This window comes from Oncorhynchus masou, chromosome 10, assembly GCF_036934945.1.
Source record: "Oncorhynchus masou masou isolate Uvic2021 chromosome 10, UVic_Omas_1.1, whole genome shotgun sequence".
In the NCBI taxonomy this organism is placed as follows: Eukaryota; Metazoa; Chordata; class Actinopteri; order Salmoniformes; family Salmonidae; genus Oncorhynchus; species Oncorhynchus masou.
In genome coordinates this window covers 23,971,460-23,999,201 of record NC_088221.1, presented here as the reverse complement: position 1 = coordinate 23,999,201, position 27,742 = coordinate 23,971,460, and the positions used below count along the sequence as shown (strand labels likewise).

General features: G+C 44.7%; 1 protein-coding gene and 1 long non-coding RNA gene across 4 annotated transcripts; one reads left to right on the top strand and one right to left on the bottom strand.

Annotated features, from left to right (window-relative positions):
- Positions 1 to 23,341, top strand: LOC135547367 (discoidin, CUB and LCCL domain-containing protein 2-like). The gene is made up of 13 exons (XM_064976344.1): positions 1 to 317; positions 1,802 to 2,026; positions 2,188 to 2,325; positions 11,277 to 11,401; positions 17,329 to 17,462; positions 17,550 to 17,590; positions 17,734 to 18,074; positions 18,720 to 18,867; positions 18,999 to 19,124; positions 19,223 to 19,316; positions 19,637 to 19,686; positions 19,778 to 19,912; positions 19,983 to 23,341. Exons 1-13 carry the CDS (start codon positions 215 to 217, stop codon positions 20,399 to 20,401), a joined length of 2,079 nt encoding a protein of 692 aa, XP_064832416.1. The 5' UTR covers positions 1 to 214; the 3' UTR covers positions 20,402 to 23,341.
- On the bottom strand, positions 23,199 to 27,734 carry LOC135547370 (uncharacterized). Of its 3 annotated transcripts, none has more exons than XR_010456704.1 (5): positions 26,078 to 27,734; positions 25,537 to 25,744; positions 24,778 to 25,222; positions 24,439 to 24,593; positions 23,199 to 24,287 (listed from the first exon to the last, which is right to left on the bottom strand). It is a non-coding gene; the product is annotated as an uncharacterized LOC135547370 (long non-coding RNA). The 3 variants fall into 3 exon arrangements; XR_010456703.1 differs by having other exon boundaries at positions 24,439 to 24,860; positions 25,008 to 25,222; XR_010456702.1 differs by having other exon boundaries at positions 24,439 to 25,222.
- Between the last annotated feature and the right edge of the window lie 8 nt (positions 27,735 to 27,742).

Genomic DNA, 27,742 nt, shown 5'->3' with positions numbered 1-27,742 from the left:
CCTTCAGATTCAGCTGTGAAAACGAATCTGACCGCGACCCGCGCTGTGTTTTCAGAGAGAGAGCGTCGGACGTTTCCGAGCGCAGAAAGAAGAAGTAGCGGGTTTGACTGAGGACGGAGGTTTTGCGGAGCAGCATTTTAAACAGCCTATAAAGACTAAACTCTGAGTTCACCGGTGTGAAAGCGAGCAGTATGCATTCGGACTGCAGGCTGCTATGGGCAGAGCGGTAATGGTGGGCAGGGGACCGACAGAGGCCGGGCTTTTCTTCCTGTCGACTCTCATCCTCCTCACCGCCAGAAGCAGTCGAGCGCAGAAAGGTTGGTGTCAGTCGGTGCCACTTAATGTAACCATGTGTAATACAAGTGTACACTAGATACATATAGACAGTACCACATTCGCTTTGACGCAGTGTTAGTATGAAGTGGGTCTGCTTTGTTGCATTCTGGATAGCCAGCGGCAGAGATTATGCTGCTGCGCCTCAGCAAGGTTGAAAAGAGCCGATCGCTAGATAGCCTACCTTACATGGCTCGACTGCTTCCTTCTCTCCCCTATCCCAAATATGTAGCCAGAATCACAGACTGCAAAAGTTGCTCTCTTCTCCGAGTAGTTTGGTAGTCATTAGAATTGGTTAAATGTTTAGCCTAGATATAAAGGACAGACAGTGCAAAATAAACAATAGTAATTTGTGGGCAGGATTTCAGCTGATAAAAGAGAATAGACCATTTGGTCAAATTCTAACGGAGGGGGAGGGGTTGAAGTGGTCGAGAGGTAAACAGCCTCAGCGTCTCTTGGCGGTATGGGTAGGCTAGTAACGAGTTAAATAACAACAGTCTATCTAACCCCACAACCTTGGTTCAGAAACTTGTATCTCTAATAAAAATTTCACTTGGACATTTAAAAACAATTTTTTTGGGAAACATTGGTGGCAGAGTACGGCATTTGGTTGGTGTAAACTAATCAGAAAGCTTCTCTAGGTCAGGAGGGGTGGGGAGGTCGCTGTGTTTAGATCCACAGAAAACACGCCACTTCCATACAACTACGATTTTTTGGGGAGGGGGGGGGGTAGCAGGTTATGGGAATTTACGCAGAAGGTTATGATAATTAACATAGCAGGTAGGATCATTTAGCTCGAGGTTAGGAAAAAAGGTTTAGGGTTAGCGAAAGTATTATCCTAAGCTGCTACGTAAAAACACATGTATCGAAGGGAGTCCAGTTGTTGTCAAGTTCATCTGAATAATATGTCAGTTATGTTACATGACACCAGCCCAGCCGCGGATCCACTCAGCCCATGACGCACAACTGTCCACTGATATCTCTTTTCCCGAAAACTAGCCCTAGCCTATTCAACTATAGCTCTAGTCTTTACCTCTCAGTTTTCACACATCTGTAAAGTGTACCAATATGAGGTGGACTCCACCTAGCTTGACTTTAAATGGATTAAAGGACGGACTACTTGGTCGAATGAGGCCTCTGACTGGGCCTAGTACAGTATAGGCCAAGCCAAAAACCACGGTCAGGATTGACTTAAATCGGCTGCAATGGATTTGTTCACTAGAACTTCTTTGGAATCGTCTAAACTAAACAGTGATGGTAAAATCCTTAAACTCACCCTCTCCTGTCCAAACTACTGGTGTGTCAAAGTCTGAACGTGTCTATCCCACTGATATTTCTAACTCTAGATTTATCCATAATGTGTAGTTGTGTAACACAACCCATATGTGCATATACATCCACCCATTATGTGTGGGTAGGAACAGTACATGTATGTCTCTCCTAAGTCACTTGGTGTGTGTGTGTACAGGTGATGGCTGTGGCCCCAGTGTGTTGGGCCCTAGCAGTGGGACCTTGTCCTCTCTGGGTTACCCCGGGACTTACCCCAACCACACGGTTTGTGAGTGGGAGATCAGTGTGCCGCAGGGCCGGAGGCTACACTTCCGCTTCGCTGACCTGGACATAGAGGACAACAACTGTCAGGTCAACTACCTCAGAATCTACGATGGTGTAGGACCCCAGAGGACCCAGATAGGTGAGAGAGGGATCGAGATGGGAAGGTGGAGGGGATGGGGAATGGCTGAAATGTACATCATCAATCAATATAACTGTCTGTACCACTATCTGAATGTAGATCATAACCACCACATCAGAGTATAAGACTAAGTAACTTACTCCTCTCCTCCCGACCCCCAGTGAAGTTCTGTGGTCTGGGTCTGAAGGTTCCTGAGCTCATCCAGTCCGATGGGAACCGGGTCACCATCCAGTTCATGAGTGGAACTCACCGCAGTGGGCGGGGCTTCTCCCTGTCCTACTCCACCATAGAACACACAGGTACAATGGGTCAGGGGTTGGGGTCTGAACTGCATCCTAGCTGTGAGGTGATCGTTCAAGCTGCTGCTGGTGTCCCAATCCTCAGATATGACAATGTCCCCCATTATAGACTGCTGTGTTAACTCTTAGTTGAGATTACAATAGATTGTTTCACAGTAACATTGTGCCCCCATGGCCGAGGGAGTTGCCTAGGTAAGCAGTGTGTGTTTGCATGATTGGGAGTCGCAGGGTCTCATGTGAGTCCTATTATAAATGCTTCTCTGCTCCCTCTTTTTTTTCCCCCCCATTCCTCCTCGTCTACTCTCTCCCTTTAGCTCCTTTTCCTTACTGGATAAATAACTATTTTAAATGTATGAGACTGACTGTGTTGTCTGTAAGTGGTATCTCATGCTGCTCTCTCTGTCAGTGTGTGTGAGATGTATGGAGTGAATTCCGTTACAGGGAGATGTGATCTGCTGTAACATGACAGACATGGAGAATGCCTGGGGAGTATTACAGCTGGCATTTATCTCCACATAACCGTATGTGTGTGTTTTAATACTGGAGTTCTATATCTAGACATACTGCAGCTCTGTGTGTGTTCATCATGCATGTGTACATGTGAGCTTGCATGTGTGGATGTGTTTTGTGTGTCTTTATGTGAATGTGTGTGAGAGAGAAATAGAGAGAGGGTATAAGAAAAGGTGAGATGGGATGTGAGTAGGGAAGGAAGTTAAAGGAGCATTTAGGTCGAGGGCACATGGAAGGACAGGGAGGTTTAGGTCAAGATTCAATCTGAAACAACTGTATATAGTGCGCTTCACATTTAAAGGTAATTTCCAATTGAGGCGACATCTGCATAGTTTATCTTGAATGCGGTCTCCTGCGAACGGGGTAACATTGGCTTTGAGGCGTTTACAGACGGGGCCGCAAGAAGTGGCGCAGGTCGCATAGACTTCAATGGGAGTAGGGCGGTGAGCGACAAAATGTCTGCAGTTATGTAAGATGCTCGGTCCCGTGGACGGTGCTGATGGCTCAGTTTTGTTAACTGTTCGGTCCCGTGGACGGTGCTGATGGCTCAGTTTTGTAAGCTGTTCGGTCCCGTGGACGGTGCTGATGGCTCAGTTTTGTAAGCTGTTCGGTCCCGTGGACGGTGCTGATGGCTCAGTTTTGTTAACTGTTCGGTCCCGTGGACGGTGCTGATGGCTCAGTTTTGTAAGCTGTTCGGTCCCGTGGACGGTGCTGATGGCTCAGTTTTGTAAGCTGTTCGGTCCCGTGGACGGTGCTGATGGCTCAGCGCTTGAGGCGCCAAAAAATTAAATTAGCTGAAGTCTTGAGCGCCTGCTGCGCATGGTTGACAAATGAGCGTAGTTTACCTTGTCAACCAATCAAACCATGTTTTAATGACAACATTGGAGTTGACAAGGGAAAGTTGGCCAACTGAATGTATTCAACTGAAATGTGTCTTCTGCATTTAACCCAACCCCTCTGAATTAGAGATGTGCGGGGGGCTGCCTTAATCAACATCCACATCTTCAGCGCCTGGGGCACAGTGGGTTAACTGCCTTGCTCCGACAGAACAACAGATTTTTACCTTGTCAGCTTTGGGATTCGATCCAGCAACCTTCAGGTTACTGATCCAATGCTCTAACCACTAGACTACTTGCCGACAACAACTGGGGTTGCTGTTCTGGCGAGGTAGGTGGGGTTTCTCACGGTTAAATTGTCGATTACTGCAGCCCGTCTCTAAGCGCCTTTTAAAATCTGCATTGTCACTAAGCGTGATTGGATTGAATCCCGGCCTTAATTATGAGGTGTGCTGTTGCAGTGAGAGTGTCGGGAACAGTATGTACGTATCCAGAACCCTTAGATGAAGCCCAACCTGTCCCAGTGTGGCTGGGCTTCGTCACATAGCACTCCAATGAGCTGTACAACTGCAGACTAGAGTGGCACAGACTGTGTGTGTGTGTGTGTGCGCGCGCTGAGAGCCATTAGCGCTGTCCACTGCAGATCCAGTGTGTGGTCACACTGCTGTTGTGTCAGGAGTCTGTTTACATCGGCAGTCTCCCTGGAGTACTGTGGGGAGGGAAGAGATGGAGGAGAAGGAGAGATAGATGGGAAAGGAAGATGGAGGAAACTAAAGGGGGATGGGGGGGGTGGAGAGAGAGATGATGAGGGAGATACAACAAAGCTTTTATCCACATCCTCTGAAAGAAGGAAATCAAATTACTGAGGAGAGAGGAAGAGATGGGGTGAAAGACGGATATGTTATTACACATTCATATGTTGGAGAGCATTATCATCCTCAGTGACTGGATGGGGATTTCTAACCTTGTGGGCATCCCCTCAGTGTTTTTTCACACTGTGTGTGTGTGTGTGTGTCGGTCCGTCTGTGCGTGTCTGTTCTGCTTGTGTCCATGTGTACCTAGACAGGGTGGAAACCAGACAGAGAGAGCTGAGTTAATGTGATCGGTCTGTGTTTGCCTTTGTACAGGGATGCAAATGAGTCACTTTTTATTTTATTTTTTAATTATTTAAATAGCGTTTTGTGAGAATTTGGACAAGACGAATACATATGTAAGAATGCAGTTCATTGACTACAGCTCAGCATTCAACACCATAGTACCCTCCAAGATCATCATTAAGCTTGCCCTGGTTCTCAACCCCACCCTGTGCAATTGGGTCCTGGACTTTCTGACGGGCTGCTCCCAGGTGTGAAGGTAGGAAACAACATCTTCGCTGATCCTCAACACTGGGGCCCCACAAAGGTGTGTGCTCAGACCCTCCTGTACTCCCTGTTCACCAATGACTGCGTGGCCATGCACGCCTCTAACTCAATCATCACATTTGCAGACAACACAGCAGTAGTGGGTTTGATTACCTACAACGACGAGACGGCCTACAGGAAGGAGGTGAGGGCACTCTGCGTGTGGTGTCAGGAAAACAACCTCTCACTCAACGTCAACAAAACAAAGGAGATGATCATGGGCTTCAGGAAACAGCAGAGGGAGCAACCCCCTATCCACATCAACGGGACAGTAGTGGAGACGGTGGAAAGTTAAGTTCCTCGATGTACACATCACGGACGGACAATAGTCCACCCACACAGACAGTGTGGTGAAGAAGGCTCAACAGCGCCTCTTCAACCTCAGGAGGCTGATGAAATTTGTCACCTAAAACCCTCAAACTCTTACAGATGCACAATTGAGAGCATCCTGTCGGGCTGTTTCACTGCCTGGTACGGCAACTGCACCGCCTTCAAGCGCAAGGCTCTCCAGAGGGTGGTGTTGTCTACACAACGCATCACCGGGGACAAACTACCTGCCCTCCAGGACACCTACAGCACCTGATGTCACAGTAAGGCCAAAAAAATAATCAAGGACAACAACCAACCAAGCCACTACCTGTTCACCCCACTCCATCCAGAAGTCGAGGTCAGTACAGGTGCAACAAAGCTGGGACCGAGAGACAGAAAACAGCTTCTATCTCAAGGCCATCAGACTGCCATCACTAACACAGAGAGGCTGCTGTCTACATACAGTCTCAAATCATTGGCCACTTTAATAATTGGATCTCTAGTCACTTTAAATAATGACACTTAAATTAAAAAATGTAACCTATATTTAACCAGGTAGGCTAGTTAAAAACAAGTTCTCATTTGCAACTGCGACCTGGCCAAGATAAAGCAAAGCAGTTCGACACATACAGCAACACAGTTACACATGGAATAAACAAACACACAATCAATAATACAGTAGGAAAATCTATACACAGCATGTGCAAATGAGGTAGGATAACAGAGGTAAGGCAATACATAGGCCATAGTGGCAAAATAATTACAATATAGCAATTCAACACTGGAATGGTAGGATGTGCAGTGGATGAATGTGCAAGTTGAGATACTGAATAAGACAAATAAATACCATATGGGGATGAGGTAGATTGGATGGGCTATTACAGATGAGCTATGTACAGGTCCAGTGATCTGTGAGATGCTCTGACAGCTGGTGCTTAAAGCTAGTGATGGAGGTAAGTCTCCAGCTTCAGAGATTTTTGCAGTTCGTTCCAGTCATTGGCAGCAGAGAACTGGAAGGAGAGGCGGCCAAAGGAAGAATTGGCCTTGGGGGTGACAAGTAAGATATACCTGCTGGAGCGCGTGCTACGGGTGGGTGCTGCTATGGTGACCAGTGAGCTGAGATAAGGCGGGGCTTTACCTAGTAAAGACTTATATATGACCTGGAGCCAGTGGGTTTGGCGACGAGTATGAAGCGAGGGCCAGCCAACGAGAGCATACAGGCCGCAGTAGTGGGTAGTATATGGGGCTTTGGTGACAAAACGGATGGCACTGTGATAGACTGCATTGTTGAGTAGAGTGCTGGAGGCTATTTTGTTCATGACATCACCGAAATCGAGGATCGGTAGGATGGTCAGTTTTACGAGGGTATGTTTGGCAGCATGAGTGAAGGATGCTTTGTTGTGAAATAGGAAGCTGATTCTAGATTTAATTTTGGATTGGAGATGTTTAATGTGAGTCTGGAAGGAGAGTTTAGTCTAACCAGACACCTAGGTAGTTGTCCACATATTCTAAGTCAGAACCGTCCAGAGTAGTGATGCTGGTGTTGTGGGCAGTGATCGGTTGAAGAGCATGCATTTAGTTTTACTTGCATTTAAGAGCAGTTGGAGGCCACCTGAAGGACAGTTGTATGGCATTGAAGTTCATCTGGAGGTTAGTTAACACAGAGTCCAACGAAGGGCCAGAGGTATACAGAATGGTGTTGTCTGCGTAGAGGTGGATCAGGGAATCACCAGCAGTGAGAGTGACACCATTAGTGTATACAGAGAAGAGAGTCGTCCCGAGAATTAAACCCTGTGGTACCCCCATAGAGACTGCCAGAGGTCCGGACAACAGGCCCTCCGATTTGACATACTGAACTCTATCGGAGAAGTAATTGGTGAACCAAGCGAGGCAATCATTTGAGAAACCAAGGCTGTTGAGTCTGCCAATAAGAATGTTGTGATTGACAGAGTCGAAAGCCTTGGCCAGGTCGATGAATACAGCTAAATAGTGTTGTCTCTTATCGATGGCGGTTATGATATCGTTTAGGACCTTGAGCATGCCTGAGCGGCACCCATGACCAGCTCTAAAACCAGATTGCATAGCGGAGAAGGTATGGTGAGATTCAAAATGGTCAGTAATCTGTTTAACTTGGCTTTCAAAGACCTTAGAAAGGCAGGGTAGAATAGATATAGGTCTGTAGCAGTTGAGGTCTAGAGTGTCTCCCCCTTGGAAGAGGGGCATGACCACAGCAGCTTTCCAATCTAGGAATCTCATACGATATGAGAGGTTGAACAGGCTAGTAATAGGGGTTGCAACAATTTCTGCAGATAATTTTAGGAAGAGAGGGTCCAGATCGTCTAGCCCGGCTGATTTATAGGGGTCCAGATTTTACAGCTCTTTCAGAACATCAGCTATTTGGGTGAATGACAAGTGGGGGAGGTTTGGGCGAGTTGCTGTAGGGAGCGGAGGGCTGTTGACCGGGGTAGGGGTAGCCAGGTGGAAAGCATGGCCAGCCATAGTAAAATGCTTATTGAAATTCTCAATTTGTCAGTTGCAAGCTGCAACGGTGAAAGACTTGTTTCTGGAAAGGTGAATTTTTAGAAGTAGAAGCTCAAATTGTTTTGGGACAGACCGAGATAGGTCTTACTATCTCTGTAGTAGATTGCAACACCGCCCCTTTTGGCAGTTCTATCTTGAGTTTTTGGTGGTTTTCCTAAGCCAGGATTCAACACGGCTAAGACATTTGGGCTGGCAGAATGTGTTAAATCAATGAATAAAGTAAACTTAGGGAGTAGGCTTCTAATGTTAACTTGCATGAAACCAAGGCTTTTACAGTTACAGAAGTCAACAAATGACAGCACCTGGGGAGTAGGAGTGGAGGTAGGCACTGCAGGTCCAGGATTAACCTCTACATCAGAGGAGAAGTAGGATAAGGGTACGGCTATAAGAACTGGCCGTCTAGCACCTTCGTAACAGAGAGTAAAGGGAGCAGGTTTCTGGGCACGATAGCATAGATTCAAGGCATAGTGTACAGACAAAAGTAAGGTAGGATGTGAGTACATTGGAGGTAAACCTAGGCATTGAGTAATGATGAGAGACATATACTCTCTAGAGACATTTAAACTAGGTGATGTCATTGCATATGTGGGAGATGAAACAACATGGTTGGTTAAGGCATATTGAGCAGTGCTAGAGGCTCTACAGTGAAATAAGGCAGTAATTACTAACTAAGACAGTAATGGACAAGGCATATTGATATTAGGGAGAGGCATGCGTAGCCAAATGATCATGTGGGTCCAGTGGGTGGTTGGGCTGACTGGGGACACGGCGATTCAGTCAGTTAGCAGGCCGGAGCTAGCAAGCTACCATAAGGGCCTTAGATGGACGTTGCAACGGGGGAAAGTCTGTTTTTGCCTCCTCGTGCGGTGACGTCGTGGAATTAGTAGGGTTCCAAGTATCAGAGGGGTCCAAGTCCAATTGGCAAAATGGGTATAGTGGTCCAAGAAACTGGCCGATGGATCAGCTAACAGTCCAATATGCTCTAGATAGCCGCTGTTAGCAGAATGGGCCTTCAGGGGACGTCGCGCCTGAGGGGCCAGTTGGTATCCTCAGGCAGATTATGTCGGTATTCCAGTCGTGAAGTATCGGCGGGGTTCCATGCCCCATACCGGCAGTAGAAGGGGCCCGGATATTGTAGCCGAGGAGTGGGCTTCAGGAGTAGCCCAGGAGCCCTAGCTGGGAGATGGGTCTGGCATGGGCTAGCTCCAGGCTAGTTGGTGCTAGCTCCGGGATGGAAACGTTAGCCAAGAGTAGTCAAACCCGGGTTGCGGTTAGCTACCTGTGATGATCCAGATGAAAAGGTTCAGAGTTTGCGGTAGGAATCCAGGGATATGGAGAGAGAAAAATAGGTCCGGTATGCTCTGGTTTGAAACGCGTTGTACGAACTGGCGAGAGCATTCCGAGCAAAAGGTTAGCTGATGACCGCTAGCAGTGGTTAGCTGACTACTGACTGATAGCTAGATACAGTGGGGCAAAAAAGTATTTAGTCAGCCACCAATTATGCAAGTTCTCCGACTTAAAAAGATGAGGCCTGTAATTTTAATCATAGGTACACTTCAACTATGACAGACAAAATGAGAGAGAAAAAAATCCAGAAAATCACATTGTAGGATTTTTTTATGAATTTATTTGCAAATTATAGTGGAAAATAAGTATTTGATCACCTACAAACAAGCTAGCTAGCTTCAGTTGAGGTATTCCAGTTCGGAGGTAAATAGAAATACTTAAAAAAAAAAACAGGTCCACACCACATTGGGTGAGGCAGGAGAGTATTTTGAAGTTGAGATTTAGGAAAAAGATTAAAAAGAATGTGAAGAATAAGATACAAAAAGATAAATACATGGGACGAGGCGAGACAAAGACGGCTGACTGCTACGCCATCTTGGATTGTGTTTATATATCTTACATACATACATGAGATGAGTAATGTATGTGTGTGTGTGTGTGTGTGTGTGTGTGTGTGTGTGTGTGTGTGGGGGGGGGGTAGGTGAGCAATGGCCGAGCGGCATTGGCAAGGTGCAATAGATGGTATAAAATACAGTATATATATATATATATACTGTATTTTATACCATCTATTGCACCTTGCCAATATCGCTCATCCATGTATATACATATTCTTATTCCATCCCATTACATTTGTGTGTCAGGCAGTTGTTGTGGAATTGTCAGATTACTTGTTAGATATTACTGCACTGTTGAAACAAGAAGCGCAAGCATTTTGCGACACTCGCATTAACATCTGTTAACCATGTTTATGTGACCAATACAATTTGTTTTACTCTTGTCCAGGATCTTGGAAAGCTACCAACTCAGGTCCAGGATTAGTTTCAGCCAGGGTTTGTTTGCGTTTCACAAATGCTTTATAGGGAGGATCAGGGTGTCAAACACTCCAGGATCCAGGTAATATGGGGATGTAAGAAAACACCCCTAAATCTATATATGTCTTTGTCACAGAAAATTGATGATTTACAGTGTGGATGAGATGGAGGTCATTGAGATGAGATGGAGGTCACCACTGAATATATTAAGAGGGACATTTTTGGTGTGCCACAGAATTTGTTATCCCATCAAGGTGTGCGACCCTTCAAAAAAGGTTGGGAACCGGGGCCTCCCGTGTGGCGCAGTGGTCTAGGGCACTGCATCGCAGTGCTAGCTGTGCCACCAGAGACTCTAGATCCGTGCCCAGGCTCTGTCGCAGCCGGCCGCAACTGGGAGGTCCCTGGGGCGACGCACAATTGGCCTAGCATCTTCCGGGTTAGGGAGGGTTTGGCCGGTAGGGATATCCTTGTCTCATCGCACAGTGTGTGCTAACCAGGTCGCTGGGTGCACGGTGTTTCCTCTGACACATTGGTGCGGCTGGCTTCCGGGTTGGATGCGCGCTGTGTTAAGGAGCAGTGCGGCTTGGTTGGGTTGTGTTTCGGAGGACGCATGGCTTTTGACCTTCGTCTCTCCCGAGTCCATACGGGAGTTGTAGTGATGTAACAAGATTGTAACTACTAACAATTGGATACCACGAAATTGGGGAGAAAAGGGGGTAAAATAAAAAATATATTTTAAAAAGGTTGGGAACCACTAAGATAGCCTGTTGAAAAATATTCTTCAATGGTAGGATGCGTATACCTAATCAATGTAATTCTGAACTAAATATAAATTTTAAAAAATCTATGTAATTTTCTGGCGTTCCTTAAATTCAGTTTGGTGGCTAACTTTTTGGGGCAAACCGTGTAGTGTCGTAATACTGCTTGGTATTGTGATACTTGGCCTGGTATCACGTTCTCTGAAAATAGGCACACTTTCTTACAGATTTCTTTGCATGTTTTGGAACTTCACCAGTTTGCATCCCTGTTTGTAGATCTGATCACCTGTCTCGACAAAGGAATCCACTTCACTGAGGCAGAGTTCACAAGATACTGTCCTGCAGGATGTATGACCTCTGTTGGGGAGATTGCTGGGACCGTTCCCCACGGCTACAGAGACGTGAGTATATGCGGAGTACTCAGGGAATGGTGTGTGTTTTGTGGATGTGCATGAGTGGTTCTGGGTAATGAGTGATGAGCAAGTCAATAAAATAGAGACAGACTGGGTGGGAACTGTGCACGTGTGTGGGTGTGTGCATCTTTGTGTGTGTGTAAACATGTGCATTTGTGTGGTATTTGTGTGTCAATGTTAGTCATTGTGGTGGGCACAAAGTTCCCAGGTGATTCACATTGCCTTATACCCCCCTCCACCACTCAGTAGTACCCACTGCCACTGCCACTACCCCACAGGAACTAACTGGCCACACACACAGTCATGACTCACTTCATGGCTATGTTCCCCTCTCTCTCTCTCTCTCTCTCTCTCTCTCTCTCTCTCTCTCTCTCTCTCTCTCATTCTATATCTATTTTACTCTCTCTTCCAATCTCTCTTCTTCCTATCTCATTCACTCTCTCTTTCCCCTGCTGGACCTTGTCTGTCCTAACCCCCTCCCCCCACAAAGTTCTTTGTAAACAGAGCCTCTCTCAGCGTATGCACATCCCAGGCTGATGACCTCACAATACCCCGGCTGTGTCTGAGGTCATGTGGGCTGAGTGAGTCTGCGGATGATGACCTCATGCCTGGGCGGGTCAGGGGGGCGGGAGGGCTAGATTTGGGGTTGTGGGTGTTATCGAAGATGGGGGCCCAGGGGTGGCTCAAATCAAATCCAACTTTATTTGTCACATGCGCAGAATATAGGTGCAGACCTTACCGTGAAATGCTTCCTTACAAACCCTAACCAACAATGCAGTTCAAAAAATAGTTAAGAAAAAATTGACCAAATAAACAAAAGTAACACAATAACGAGGCTATATACAGCTATATACAAATATTGACCAAATAAACAAAAGTAAAAAAAGTAACACAATAACGAGGCTATATACAATGTGCTGGGGTACAGGTTAGTCAAGGTAATTTGCACATGTAGGTAGGGATAAAGTGACCATGCATAGATAATAAACAGTGAGCGGCAGCAGTGTAAAAACAAATGGGGGGGCAAATGTAAATTGTCCGGTGGCCATTTGATTAATTATTAATTGTTCAGTCTTATGGTTTGGGGATAGAAGCTGTTAAGGAGCCTTTTGGTCCTAGACTTGGCGCTCCGAGGCACAGTGGAGGGCAAGAGTGTGTATGTGTGTCAGGGGGTGTCTCTGAGTCATAGGGGAGGAGACAGGGGTTTGGGGTGGTGAGCTAATTGTTTGGCCGAAGGAACAGCTTCTAATCCAGTCCATCTGGAGGAGAGTGCTGAGCGAACTGGTGTGCGCAGTGTGTGCGTGTACATGTGGTGTGTACATGCGTGCAGGCGTACGTTTGTACCTGGTGGTGTGATATGTGTGTATGTTTCTGAGCTTGTGTAAGCGGTGTTGCAGATTGCTTAGCAGAACAGGATTCCTGGTTCTCCATGTTCAGCCAAACAGAGCTGTACGGGGTTACAACCCGAGTCAGTCTGACTTTGGTTTCTATGGCGCGCTGCCATCTGCTGCTCATTGGACCACACCAAAAGTCACATGGGGGTCAGTGCACCCCACCCATCTCTGAACCTCTACTTTACTCTCTCACACTGTCAACTTTTCAGTAGGAATTTGTTTCTCTCTCTTGCTCTAACAGTTCTGGTACCTTCTCCCATACCTTTGGATTGGTGTTTGAGGTGTTGTAACGAGTGAGAAGGTTTGTGTATGTGTGCCTGCATTATGTGAGTGTGTGTGTGTGTGTGTGTGTGTGTGTGAAAGCGGTCAGTGCGCTGAGTTGCTGGGTGTGGTGGTTTGGAGCAGTGCAGTGTGTTTGTGTTAGTGGTTTGGTGGGGTGCTGCTTCGGATGTGGTGTGTTACTGGGATGTTGTAGAGCTGTGAGGACAAGTGTTCAGTGCCTGTGGGTACCTCTACTATGTGGTTAGTCTATGCGTGTGTGAATGTGTAAAACGTGTCTATGATTGCATAGTGTGAGTGTGTGTGTCACAACACAGTGCCTTTGGTATTACCCACTGTCCTGTCAGCTGTGAAACCCCATGTGGGGCCTTACCAGGAAAACCATCCCACTTCACTCACGCAGCTGCCCACTGCTGGGAACTGTGGTCTCACTAAATGTGTGTTCAGTAGTGTGTGTACGTGTTTTGTCAATATATGAATGAATAGATCAATTTTATGACATCAGCAAATGACTGCGTTAGTTACTTGAAAGCGAAGGGAATGCTTGAAGAAGAGAGGGAAATGTTTAAACAATCCCATCTTTTTATCTTAATATGGTATTAACTCACGGAAGGAGGGAAGGAGTTAAGGAAGGATGTATATCAAAGTCAAATAAAACATTTTTATGAAGCCCTTTTTAGATCAGCTGATGTCACAAAGTGCTGTACAGAAACCCAGCCTCAAACCCCAAACAGCAAGCAGTGCAGGTGTAGAAGTACAGAGGCTAGGAAAAACTCCCTAGAAAGGAAGAAACCTAGAGAGGAACCAGACTCTGAGGGGTGGCCAGTCCTCTTCTGAATGTGCCGGGTGGAGATTATAAGCGTAAAGTAAGTAAGGCCAGATTGTTCTTCAAGATGTTCAAATGTTCATAGATGACCAGAGTGGTTGTGGCGAGTGCAACAGGTCAGTAACTCAGAAGTAAATCATAGCTGAGCATTCAGAGGACAAGACGGCAGGTGTGGTAGAGAGAGTTTGCCAAAGCACAGCTTTCACACCACTAGAAGGATATCAACAGACCACCAACTTACTACCCTGAGGCAAAGCTGAGTATAGCCCACAAATATCTCCTCCACCACACAAACCCAAGGGGGCGCAAAACCGGACAGGAAGATCACGTCAGTGACTCAACCCACTCAAGTGACGCATCCCTCCTAGGGACGGCATGGAAGAGCACTAGTAAGCTAGTGACTCAGCCCCCGTAATAGGCTCAGAGGCAGAGAATCCCAGTGGAGAGAGGAGCCGGCCAGGCAGATACAGCAAGAGCGCTTCTTCTCCCCAGTGCCTTACCTTTCAGCTTCGCACCCCTGGGCCAGACTACACTCAATCATAGGACCTACTGAAGATATGAGTCTTCAGTAAAGACTTAAAGGTCTAGACCGAGTCTGCGTCTCTCACATAGATCAACAGACCATTCCATAAAATTTAGCTCTATAGGAGAAATCCCTGCCTCCAGCTGTTTGCTTAAAAATTCTAGGGACAATAAGGAGGCCTGTGTCTTGTGTAGGTATGTACGGCATGACCAAATCGGAGACCTAGGTAGGAGCTAGCCCATGTAATGCTTTGTAGGTTAGCAGTAAAACCTTGAAAGCTGCATAATTTTAAAAAGTTTAGGATTTTTGCATTACGAAGATGGAAAAAAGCTGTCCTTGAAATAGTATTGATATTTCAGGGTACAGAGTAACGCAGAGGTCCTACACAGTTTTATTTGAGATGACTATACAACCATCAAGATGGTCATATCCAACAGCAGATCTCTTTGTTTCTTGGGACATAGAACTAGCGTCTCTGTTTTTTCTCAGTTTAATAGTTAAAAAAATTGCCACCATCCTCTTCCTTATGTCTGAAACACAGGCTTCCAGGGTAGGCAATTTTGGAGCTTCACCATGTTTCATCGAAATGTACAGCTGTGTATCGTCCGCATAGCAGTGAAAGTTGACATTGTGTTTCCGAATGACATCACCAAGAGGTAGAATATACAGTGAAAACAATGGTGGTCCTAAAACGGAACCTTGAGGAACATTTGTCAGAGGATAAACCATTCACAGAGACAAACTAATATCTTTGTGACAGATAAGATCTAAACTTGGCAAGAAGTTGTCCGTGTAGACTAGAGGTCGACCGATTAATCGGCGTGGTCGATTTAGTTAGGGCCGATTTGGAAGTTTTCATAACCATTGGTAATTGGCCTTTTTGGATGCCGATTATGGTAGATTGCAATGTAATCGTCCGAGGAAACTGCGTGGCAGGCTGACCACCTGTTACGCGAGTGCAGCGTCAAAAGGACCTTGGGGCTGCAATGAGCCAAGGGAAGTTGCTAGCTAGCATTAAACTTATCTTCTAAAAAACAATCAATCAATCTTCACAATCACTAGTTAACTACACATGGTTGATGATATTACTAGGTTAACTAGCATGTCCTTTGTTGCATATAATCAATGCGGTGCCTGTTAATTTATCAATGAATCACAGTCTACTTCAACTTCGCCAAACGGGTAATGATTTAGCAAAAGCGCATTTGCGAAAAAAGCACAATCGTTGTACATATTTACCTAACCATAAACATCAATGCCTTTCTTAAAATCAGTACATAGAAGTATATCTTTTTAAACCTGCATATTTAGTTAAAATAAATGTAATGTTAGCAGGCAATATTAACTAGGGAAATTGTCACCTCTCTTGCGTTCAGTGCAAGCAGAGTCCTGTGTATATGCAACAGGTTGGGCCGTCCGGCTTGTTGCGAACTGTGAACTAATTTGCCAGAATTTTACATAATTATGACATATTGAAGGATGTGCGACGTAACAGAAATATTTAGACTTAGGGTTGCCACCCGTTTTGATAAAATACGTAACGGTTACGTATTTCACTGATAAACATTTTGTTTTCGAAATGATAGTTTCTGTATTTGACCATGTTAATGACCAAAGGCTCATATTTCTGTGTTTTATTATAATTAAGTCTATGACTTGATATTTGATAGAGCAGTCTGGCTGAGCGGTGGTAGGCAGCAGCAGGCTCATAAGCATTAATTCTAACAGCACTTTACTCCGTTTGCCAGCAGCAATTAGCAATGCTTGAATGCACATCGCTGTTTATGACTTCAACCCTATCAACTCCCGAGATTAGGCTGGCAATACTAAAGTGCCTATAAGAACTTCCAATAGTCAAAGGTATATGAAATACAAATGGTATAGAGAGAAATAGTCGTTGTGTCATAATTCCTTTAACAACTACAACTTATAACTTCTTAACTGGGAATATTAAAGACCTGGGAATATTGAACCACCAGCTTTTATATGTTCTTAGCAAGGAACTTAAACATTAGCTTTCTTACATGGCACATATTGCACTTTCACTTTCTTCTCCAACAACTGTGTGTTTGCATTATTTAAACCAAATTGAACATGTTTCATTATTTATTTGAGACTAAATAGATTCTATTTATGTATTATATTAACAATAAAAGTGTTCATTGTTCATTCAGTATTGTCATTATTACAAATATATTTCTTAAAATCGACTTATTTTTAATCGGTATTGGCTTTTTTGGTCTTCCAATGATCGGTAATCGGTTGAAAAATCATAATCGGTCGACCTCTAGTGTCGACCAATTACGGTTTCCAATCTCTCCAAAAGAATGTGGTGTCAGAAGCAGCACTAAGGTCTAGGAGCATGAGGACAGATGCAGAGCCTTTGATGCCATTAAAAGGTAATTTACCACCTTCACCTCATAGATAGATAGCTATTAAAACAGGCCTTGGATCAGAGTTTTTTTATTTATTTATTTCATGCCACTCAGGGTTCCCCCTGCCGGGAAGTGACATCATCGTGTCGACTCATCTCCTGTTATCCGTGGAACTGAGGTCTGGGAATTGAGAGCTGTTCTTTGTGATCTATCTCACTGTAAAATCTTATACAAGCCATTACTGTCACTCACTGGAATATATGGCCTCTCAGTTAACAGTGGAACATTCCTAACCACCGACTGACCGCTCCCTCTCTCTCTCTCCATATGTCTCTCTCCTCTCTCGATGTCACGCTCTCATCTCCCCCTCTTATCATCTTTCTCCCTCCAGTGTTTTCTTACAGCAGTGAGGATTCAATTGACATAGAAGGCATTTGATGAAGATGTTCATACATAAAAATTCACATTTCTAAACACTTGGATAGATCATAATGAATATCTCATTCTCCCTCCTCTAGTCATCTCCAGTGTGTCTAGCAGCCATCCATGCAGGTGTAGTGTCTAACTCTGTGGGCGGTCAGATCAGTGTGGTCAGCAGTAAGGGCATCCCTCACTATGATGGCTCGCTGGCTAACAACGTCTCCTCCACTGTGTAAGTACCTCCTGTCTGTCTGGGAGAATACATCTGCATTCTCTTCCCTTTCCATCTCTCTCCATCATTATGTCTATCTTTCTCCAGTGGTCCCTTGTCCAACAGCCTCTTCACTTTCAAGACCAGTGGTGAGTTAAGCTACAATACAACAGACCATGATACCACAGCCACACATGCTTCTGTAACCTTTTCAACTATACTTGCCACCACAATCACCAAGACAGCCATGTGTCCTCCCACTTAAAATACTCAGTTTCTCTCGCTCTCTCAGGTTGCTATGGGACACTGGGTCTAGAGTCGGGCGTTGTTAGGGACTCCCAGCTTTCTGCTTCCTCTGTGTGGGAATGGAGTGACGTGATTGGCCAGCCCAGCGAGTGGGCCCCTTCTGGGGCCCGCCTTAAAAGGGTGGGGCTTCCCTGGGCGTCGGCTCACAGCGACCAGCAGCAGTGGCTACAGGTGGACCTGAAGAAGGAGAAGAGGATTACAGGCATCACCACTACAGGTTCCACCCTCCTGGAGTATCAGTTCTACGTGTCAGCCTATCGGGTCCTCTATAGCAACGATGGACAGTACTGGAGCACCTATCGGGAGGCAGATGCTACCCAGGACAAGGTGAACTAAACACTGCTCTCATCAATAACATTCAAGGGAAACTCCACTCAAAAATGATATTTTTGGCATTTTGCATCATCAAGATGATGTGGCAGGTGACACTTCGCTTCTTGAAAGTCCAATATCTTGAACACTTGACTGCTGACATGCCAAACATTTTGGGACTGTATCAACAGTGGACTAATGGAAGAAATACCAAAAGATAGTTTTGAGTGAATTTTCCCTTTAAGGAGAGAGGAAGCCACTATAGACAAGGGTAGGGGGGGGGTTGTGAGTTTCTATGGCAACAGTGATTGATTGCGGTTGTTTATAGCAGGAAACATGAGAGCTGACTGTGGTTGTTAAGTCCTGTGGTCACGCAGGACAGCATCTCATTAAAGATGGATGGAGATTGATTGAGTGGCTGTGTTAGTCAGGATCTGCTTTTCATCCTATATTTATACAGGAGATGATCTCACTAAGGTTAAAAATCTATTGTACGAGAGAAACCTGCCCCAAGAAGGAAGCAATCAAACATTTGTTACAAACCATATATAATATTAACAATACAGTAGGCAAAGGCAAGATAACAACATGATATCATTTGGAAACATACTGTAGCTTCAATGTCCGTGTGTACTGAAGACTGTTTCTCTTTCCTAACAGAGTTTTCAAGGAAACACCAACTATCTCCAGGAAGTGCGCAATAACTTCATCCCACCAATCGAGGCGCGATATGTGAGGATGAGCCCCACCCAGTGGCACCAGCGAATTGCCCTTAAGTTTGAGCTGCTCGGATGCCAGTTCCATCAAGGTAACCAAACCAGCAACTCAGGTGTTTCGATTTTTTGCCCATTAGTAAATTAGATTTTCTTGTGGGCAATCAAAGGTTTTCTTTTGGCATAGAGTGATTATAACTGTTCTGCCAATTCTCCCATTGGACAGCTAGGCCACGGATAAACCACCCCCCTCGTCCTCCCCCAGTGGCCACAGACACCCCCTCACTGTACGGCTTGACCACCTACACCCCTGAAATCAGAAACACCACCATGCCCCCACGCACCAGTAACGGTGAGGGAGGAAGGGAACAGATAGAGGGAAAATTTGTTACAGTATCTCGTTGTGTTGATGATCGTGATTGGTTCACACTGGTTGTGTTGTGGTCATAGATGTGGCATTGGCAGCAGTGTTGGTGCCAGTGTTGGTCATGGTTCTGACTGCCCTCGTCTTGACCATGGTCTGTGCCTGGCACTGGAGAAACAGGTGATGATTAACTAGTAACAACTGAATACCCTTGCACTCAGTAGCTCCGAACAAAGCACATTTACATTTGAGTCATTTCGCAGACACCCTTATCTAGAGCTACGTACAGTTAGTGCATTCATCTTCAGATAGCTTGGTGAGACAACTACATATCACAGCTGTAGGAAGTATATTTTTCCAGGGTGGGTGTGACGGTTGTCTTATTTAAGATAGTCTTTGAAGACGTTTTGATGTTTTCAGAAAATGGGCAGGGACTCTGCTGTCCCAGCATCAGGCAGAGTATCACACTCTTTGATTTCCTCTGTTCTCTCTCTCCTCAGGAAGAAGAGTTCAGAGGGGGCTTATGATTTACCTCATTGGGACCGTACAGGTAAACACAACACTCTCAGTGTGTGTGTGTGTGTGTGTGTGTGTGTGTGTGTGTGTGTGTGTGTTTAATGTGTGTGTGTGTGTCTGTCCAGACTGGTGGAAGAGTATGAAGCAGTTCCTGCCGTCCAAGATGGCGGAAGGGGAGCAGTCAGTCCGCTACTGCAGCAGTGAAGTGGGCCGGCTCAGAGGAAGAGGGATCGCCCCCAGACTACAGGCCAAACCCGCAGGTATACACACACACACACACACCGAACTGAGTGTTTATATGTGTAACACCCTCTTCATCTCCTCCATTAGAATATGCCCAGCCCCTGGTGAGCGGTGTGGTGACATCACTAGGTCAGAGATCAACCTTCAAGCCAGAGGAAGGTTCTGACCACTGCTACACTGACCCTGACCTCTACGGTGCTCCTATGGCAACAGACATCTACCACGCCTATGCTGAACCCCTGCCCGCCTCCGGTGCTGAGTATGCCACACCCATCGTGATTGACATTGCAAGCCACCTATCAGGGAGCTCCTTGCTGAGCCAGCCACCCACAGTCTCCAGCTTCATGGGCCGTGGTCCTGCCTCCCTACTCACGCGGACAGACAGTGGGCAATCGGGTAGGTCAATGTACGACACGCCCAAGAGTACAGGACAGGCCACGCCCACTGAGGATCTAGCCTATCAGGTGCCTCAGAGCAGCTCTCAGAAGCCAGCGGGGCAGAGCTGAAGGGGTGGAGTGAGGACTGTGATTGGCTGTTACCATAAACCACATCCCCCATGGACAGAGAAAGGGGATGTAAAACCTGGGTCTGAGTCTGTAAAAAACACACTGCCTTCAAGTTAGTTCACTTGGTATGTGAGTGTGTCTACACAGGATTCTGTATGTACAGTATGTGTGTGTTTACATATACATGCGTGGCCGGAGAGTGCTAGCATAGTGCCATACCAGTCTTATCACTGAAACCACAAAGATGAATGTCTGCATGAAAGTGGAGAGATGGAGAGCTCACTACTGTTTCAGCCAGGCTTAATCCACTCTGTCAGTGTGTCTTCATTTTATGTTTAGTCAAACTGTGAGTTTATATTCCTTTCATGTGTCATTTTAAAAGTTAGATTCTCCGAAGATATATTCTCTGAAATGGTTGCCTTTGATAGAAAGGCAATGTTTCTACCACTAATGTGTTCTAATAGGAGACCTTTGGCCTTTATGCAAACACTATGTCATTTTTACTACGGTACGCTTTGATTGGAAGCTTTTCGATCTGTTAGTTCTCAAAATCAGATCTCTTAACTTTTGAATTTAACCAATCACCTTTGTACATAAATCTAGAGTGAAATCCACACCAAAAACATGTGCTCAAGTTACTCAAAATGATTTTATTTTATTTATTTTTCTTTCATAATTCCTGCTGAAAAGGACATACTCTCACTTGAATGTTCCCAACCATTATGGACAGCGGTGACGAATCCGCTTCCACGAGGAAGGCATCAAATAATGATGGTTGCACTGTTTTTATGGTTACACTGTTGTCATGGACACCTTGCCTCACGTGACACTGGTTGGTGACAGGTCAAAAAAAGACCCCATACACAAAGTTTAGGTGCCATTTGTGTTCGCCTGATTGGATTCACACACTGCCAGATTAGGACCAGTGACTTGAGGCAGAATCCGCTGTCATGGTGAGCCAAGAGAGGAGCTGCCCAACTGAAGAGCTGAGTTCTCTACAGTATGTCAGTGAGACTAAATGTTTCCTTGTGTTTTACTATTATGCATCATATAGCCATGCATGCAAATATGGCCACTGTCTGTAAGTTCACACAGAATCCAGAGGTTGTAGGATGTCTGTGTGTGCTAGTTCGAAGAAGCTGAGTCCCCTCCAGCCAAACTATCCCGGGGCCCACCCTGGGTGCAAGTTTTTTTTTTTTTTTTTTTTTCTAGCACCACACAGCGGGTTCAAATAATCTTTGGGACCACGTTTGGGGAAACCCTGGTCTAGGTTACCTTGTCAGCCTTAAAGAGCTGTGTGTAGGTCATGGATCCTGTCAAAGATGGTCTGGAGAGGAAACAACACTAGTGACCGGTCAGCATACTGAATATGTATCAATATGTACAGAAACACTTCAAATTCCAATATACAGTATGCGTGTGAATGTGCATCTGTGTCTGAATTACTCTCCTGTGTGTATTTCTTGGACATTTTGTCTCTACTGTGATTGCTGTGTTTCGTGTGTGTGTACGTGATGACTTTCCTTATTGTCTTTGTGCGAGTAGCTGTGTCTGAACCTTTGTATCGGTGTGTGTGTGTCTTTGTATGGCAGTCCTAAAGAGAGCATCTGTGTGAAGCTAGCTATGTCTGTCCCTGTGAGTGTACTGTATCTGTGTTTGATTAGTCATATCTATGGATGTGAGGAGATCATTTGTCAGCTCACTCCGTCCTCAACACCAAATCTGATCCTGGACCAGTTTAACTTGTGTGTCGTTAATGGCTAGGACATCAGTAAGGAAGGCTGGCCCGAGGTCAGTGTGCGTGTTTCTGTGAGTTCACAGATTGTACAAAGAGAAATAAAGACATTGAAAATAAGTAATGTTTTTTACAAAAACGTTAATGCACAAAACATTCATATTGTCGACGGTAAAAAATGTCATCTTAAATGATTCCTTTATATTTCACATGAATTCATATCAATATCTTGAAGATCATTTCTTAATAGATATTCAAGCACTGGTATAAATTATACAGTGCATTCAAAGTATTCAGATTCCTTGACTTTTTCCAAAATTTGTTACATTACAGCCTTATTCTAAAGCAAAAACAGTATATTTTTTTTTTTACATTTGTGCAAAAACACATTACATTTACATAAGTATTCAGACCCTTTACTACTTTGTTGAAGCACCTATGGTAGCGATTACAACCTTGAGTTCTTGGGCATGATTGTTGTCCTGGAAGGTTCTCCAATGTCTACAGAGGAACTCCAGCGTTGTCCGGATTTGGCTAGAGTAGGCCGTCATTGTAAGTAAGAGTTTGTTCTTAACTGACTTGCCTAGTTAAATAAACTCTGGAGCCCAATCAGAGTGACCATCGGGTTCTTGGTCACCTCCCTGACCAAGGCCCTTTTCCCCAGATTGTTCAATTTGGCCGGGCGACCAGCTCTAGGAAGAGTTGGTGGTTTAAAACTTCCTCCATTTAAGAATGACAGAGGCCACTGTGTTCTTGGGGATCTTCAATGCTGCAGAAATGTTTTGGTACCATTTCTCAGATCTGTGCCTCGACACAATCCTGCCTCTGAGCTCTACGGACAATTTCTTCGACCTCATGGCTTGGTTTTTACTCTGACATGCATTGATGACTGTGGGACCTTATATAGACAGGTGTGAGCCTTTCCAAATCATGTCCAAACTATTGAATTTACCACCGGTGGACTCCAAACAAACTGTAGAAACATCTCAAGGATGATCAATGGAAACAGGATGCAGCTGAACTCAATTTCGAGTCTCATATCAAAGGGTCTAAATGCTCATGTAAATAAGGTATGTTTTTTTTATTTGTAATACATTTCAAAACAGTTTTCGCTTTGTCATTATGGGTTATTGTGTGTAGATGAGGGGAAAAACATTTAATTAATTTTAGAATACAACTGGAAAGTATTAAAATGTCTGAATATTTCCCGACTGCACTGTAATATCTGAAAACAATTTTCGAATGTATCCCACCTCATTTAATTTTAACATCACTTCTGCCACCACATGGCGATGTAGGGAAATGAAACCAAGCACAAGCATTCATGATGATCCAACGCTAACACAAACCACATCTCAAATGTGAACTACGTGCATTTGGATCGTTGACCATTTCAGTAAATCAATTGGTCACATTCACAGTATTTACAATGAAATATCAGACTCTTTTTCTCATGATTCACTCAATATTATTTTCTTCCTCACCCATTTTCACATTGGTCCTTTTACATCACTCCTCCATATTCCGTCTGTTCTTACCAAACTTCCACCAAATGGCGGTGAGGATAACAGCGAGGAGCAGGATGAGACAGCCAGTGATCAGGTAGGCTACGGGCAGGAAGTTGTTCTGACTCCCGAACCAGCTGACTGTGGACAGTACCACTTCCTTTCTGCAGTAGAAGGAATCCACTGCAGTCTAACAGGGGGCTTCATGTGCTGTGGCCCACATTGTTTTTTATAACTGACCAAATAAACAAATCCAACATTTCAAGCCACAACCGACTGTTTCACTTCAACCCAATGAGAAACTAGCTAAACCCAATCTGCCTCAGGGTTGGAAATAGTAATCTGCCAATTGGAAAGCGTTTTAATTAAATTGATTTAAAGCTCAAAATGATCAATCGGGTAGAATAAAGCATTAATAGGCAGATAAATAATAATGGCTACTGTAGTACGTATGGATGCAGTAGTTCCCAGTCGGCAGCCCTTCAGTGAAGGGTTCTCTTGCTCGGGACCCCGTAGAGCTCCTTGAAGTTGGGGAAGGCAGCCTCCCTCATCCACACTATCAAGTCCTCGTTGATGAAGCCGTTGCTGTGGTCCCAGGGGTCCAGGTCAAACACGGGCTTCTACCAGTACAGAGGCCGGGCCGTGCCTGACAACACATAGACAACATTTGGAAAGTTAAGTCAGAGGGAGCAGCGATACATATGTCTATTAACATTAAATAAGTATGTGACATGACACCATGACTGTTCATAATCGAGATGGCCATGAACACACTGTGTGGGTGTTGTGAGACACACCTTTAATCACGTGCTAACGTTAGTGTCTTGTTCTCATCTGGTGGGTTGCGGAACTTGACGTTCTTGTCGGTGTACCAGGGGATGCCCTTCCTGAACAGATGAACATGGAACACTGGACCCCCCCTCTCCTGAGTAGTACGTCAGAGTGAAGGAGTCTGGGACAAACAAACAAAACACATCAAGAAATCAGTCAGTCAATAAATTAATCAAAACCAGGTCTCATGTCAGATTGATTTGATCATATCACTGGATATTAAAAGGTGTTTCCCCCCAAAATCCTATAATGCTGTCACATCATTAGCAGAGACTCAGAACATAGTGTGGGTAATGGTGTAATACCGTTGAACATGCTGTTGGCCATGGCCCAGCAGGGGGCGATAGGGAGTCCATTCTTTTCCTTTATGAAGGGCTCACAGTAGGTGCTGGGATTATGTAGAACCGACAGACAGGAAGAGTTTGACAGAGAAGAAGTCGCAAAAGCTCAGAATGAACCAGCATAAAGTTGGATAGAGGCAGACAGACGGGGATGGATAGATAGGTAGATAGAAGTAGACAGAAACAGTAGCTACCTGCAGGTTTTTATTTTCTCCCGACCATCTGTCCATCATCCCTGGAGTCCATGTATGTTCTGGTGGAAGTTGATCAGCTCATAGTAGAATAACACATCTCTCTGGGACAGGAAATAGGAAACATAATCACTGTGCTTCTCAAAGGACTTGGATTTGGTTCAACAGCTTGTGGTCTCAAAACACTTATCACATGACCCTGCGTGTGTGTAGTCCACCTGTGGAGAGAGAGGAGAAGAGATGGTGAGAGAGGGAGTGACAGAAATAGATAGCAAACATTAAAACACATTGGAACTTTAGATACATGTTCGTTCTCCACCGCCACTCCTCCTGTTATACTGTACACTCATTCTCAGAATACCTTTAAACTCTTCTCATTGTCTATCTCTATCTCTCTGTTCACGGTTAGATAAGATATGCATTGTGGAGGGTGTTACCTGCTCCATTTCAAGTGATTATGTGTGTGTAAATGGTGGAAGTAGAGAAAAAAAGGCAAAAAGATTTGATTCATTTGAAGGGATTGATTACGCACCTTCAGTTCATGTGTATTCTGCACGTTGGCAGGTAGGCACACTCCCAGTTTCACACGTATAGTGGCCATACAATAAAAGGAAGGCAGGATGGTGTGAGCAGTGAGCATTGGGGACAGGCAGTCTCTGATGTTTGAAAGCCGAGTTGTCAGGCCTCTGGGCCAGGAGTCCAGCATTGGCCTTCGCCTTTCCCATGACAGAGAGCTCTGGCTGTGACAGGGAGAGGAGCACAGATAGGGTCAGACAACCAGAGAACAAAGCAAGAAATGTGAGTCTTGTCTCTCTTCTCTTCCGGTCTTTTTTACACGCTCTTATTTCTTTGTTTCTCTCCCTTGTTCTCGCTACTGGAAGAAATACCAGAATTCTGGTATTACCAGAATCATTGTCTCTTCTTCCTCTTTCCAACTCTTCTTTCTCATTCTTGTTCTACTGTTCTTCTCTCAGTTATTCCTTAGCGCTTCAGTCCTACATACATACAGATGTTTTACAGTCTAACAGATCATCGAGCTAAATACTACAGGTTTATTTTAGACGGTAACTTACAATCAGTTCCCCTTCAAAGCAGTTGACTGTGTCTGTGCCTGCCTCGTTGTAGAACAACTTCACAAACAGGATGTTATGATAAATCAGACTTCCTACTGGGTGAAACATCTCATGACCTCAGACTCAGTGGGATGGGCTTCCTGGTGGTGTGGGTGACCAAACAAAGAGAATCTGGTTCCATTCAGAATGTCTTTATTCGGACCATCCCACAGGAGGGGTGGAGGTGTTGAACTACAACACTGTATAAACAATATCAGACATGTTACATGGTCACTTAAAATATAACAATAACATCAAAAGTGTCACACAGAGAAGGATAGGGAAGAGGGTTGAAGAGTCCAGCAGTCTCTGGAGATTGGATTGAGAAGCCCCACTTAAGTTTGGTGTGTGTGTGTGTGTGTGTGTGTGTGTGTGTGTGTGTGTGTGTGTGTGTGTGTGTGTGTGTGTGTGTGTGTGTGTGTGTGTGTGTGTGTGTGTGTGTGTGTGTGTGTGTCAAGGTTATAATAGATTTGTGATTTAATATTTTTTTCTATTCGTTTTTACATTTTTATTTTGAAATACAGTTTAGTTTCAGTTAGTTCAGACTTGATTTGCTCATTTTTTATTTAGTTTCAGTTTGATAAAAACATTTCTATTCTGTTTTTATATTATTTAGCTTCAGTTCTAGTGTTGGGGACAATATGCGTAGGAGGCTAGGAGCCATTATGTGCCTATAGTTTTTTTTGTTTTTGGGAAGTCACTTCTTGCCACTAGGGGGCAGTAATACCTACAGTTCTGGGCAGGACCATATAACTGGATAGACACTAGAGGAATCCATACAACTCCGTAGCCAGGATAAAGGTTTGGTTAGGTTTAATTATATAACAATCCTAATGTGACTTGAATTTGAAGGATAAGCACCTAGACTGGTGCAAGAAATATGGTGGAAGGATGTGTAACCTTTATTTATCTAGGCAAGTGAGCTACAAACAAACTCTTATTTACAATGACGGTCTACCCCGGCCAAACCCAGACAACTGTGCACCACCCTATGGGACTCCCAATCACGGCCAGGAAGTGATACCGCCTGGATTAGAACTAGGGACTGTAGTGACACATCTTGCATTGAGATGCAGGAGACCGCTGCGCCACTCAGGAGAAATACTCATGTTTAAACCAATCCAATCCTTTCATTTAGATGTAAGAAGAAGCAAATACCTTTCCCTTTATCTGACAGAAAGAGAGAAGAAAAAATGACAAATGAAGTCATGGAATATTTGACCTGTTAAGTTTCTGTAATATTAAACAAGTATCACTGACTTCAAATAAGGTTAATAAACACAGATGCAACAACAGAAGAAACGTAAAGCAATACAACACTTATTCACAGATCTATCAGTTCACAGCCAGCCAGTCAACTAGCTTGTATGTGTGTGATTGTTTCTGTTCAACCAAACAAGATGTGATGGTTTATCTTCAATAAGACTGTGTTCCAGAGAGCTGGTTCTCAAGCCGGATGACAGTTGTCCACAGACAGAGAATATTCTCTCCACGAACACTTGGGATGCAAGGGCAGAAACCAGATCCAGCTCCACAGGGCACAGCTTTGGATAAAGAGTCATCCTTAGATAGATAAATAGATAGCCAGAACTGGAGAGGTGACTCTGTAAACATGCCCCCCCCCCC

Coding starts and splice junctions, on each gene's coding strand:
- LOC135547367 (XM_064976344.1), top strand. CDS start 215: ATGGGCAGAGCGGTAATGGTGGGCAGGGGACCGACAGAGGCCGGGCTT. Junction 318..1,801: donor AAGCAGTCGAGCGCAGAAAG/GTTGGTGTCAGT, acceptor GTGTGTGTACAG/GTGATGGCTGTGGCCCCAGT. Junction 2,326..11,276: donor CTCCACCATAGAACACACAG/GTACAATGGGTC, acceptor CCCTGTTTGTAG/ATCTGATCACCTGTCTCGAC.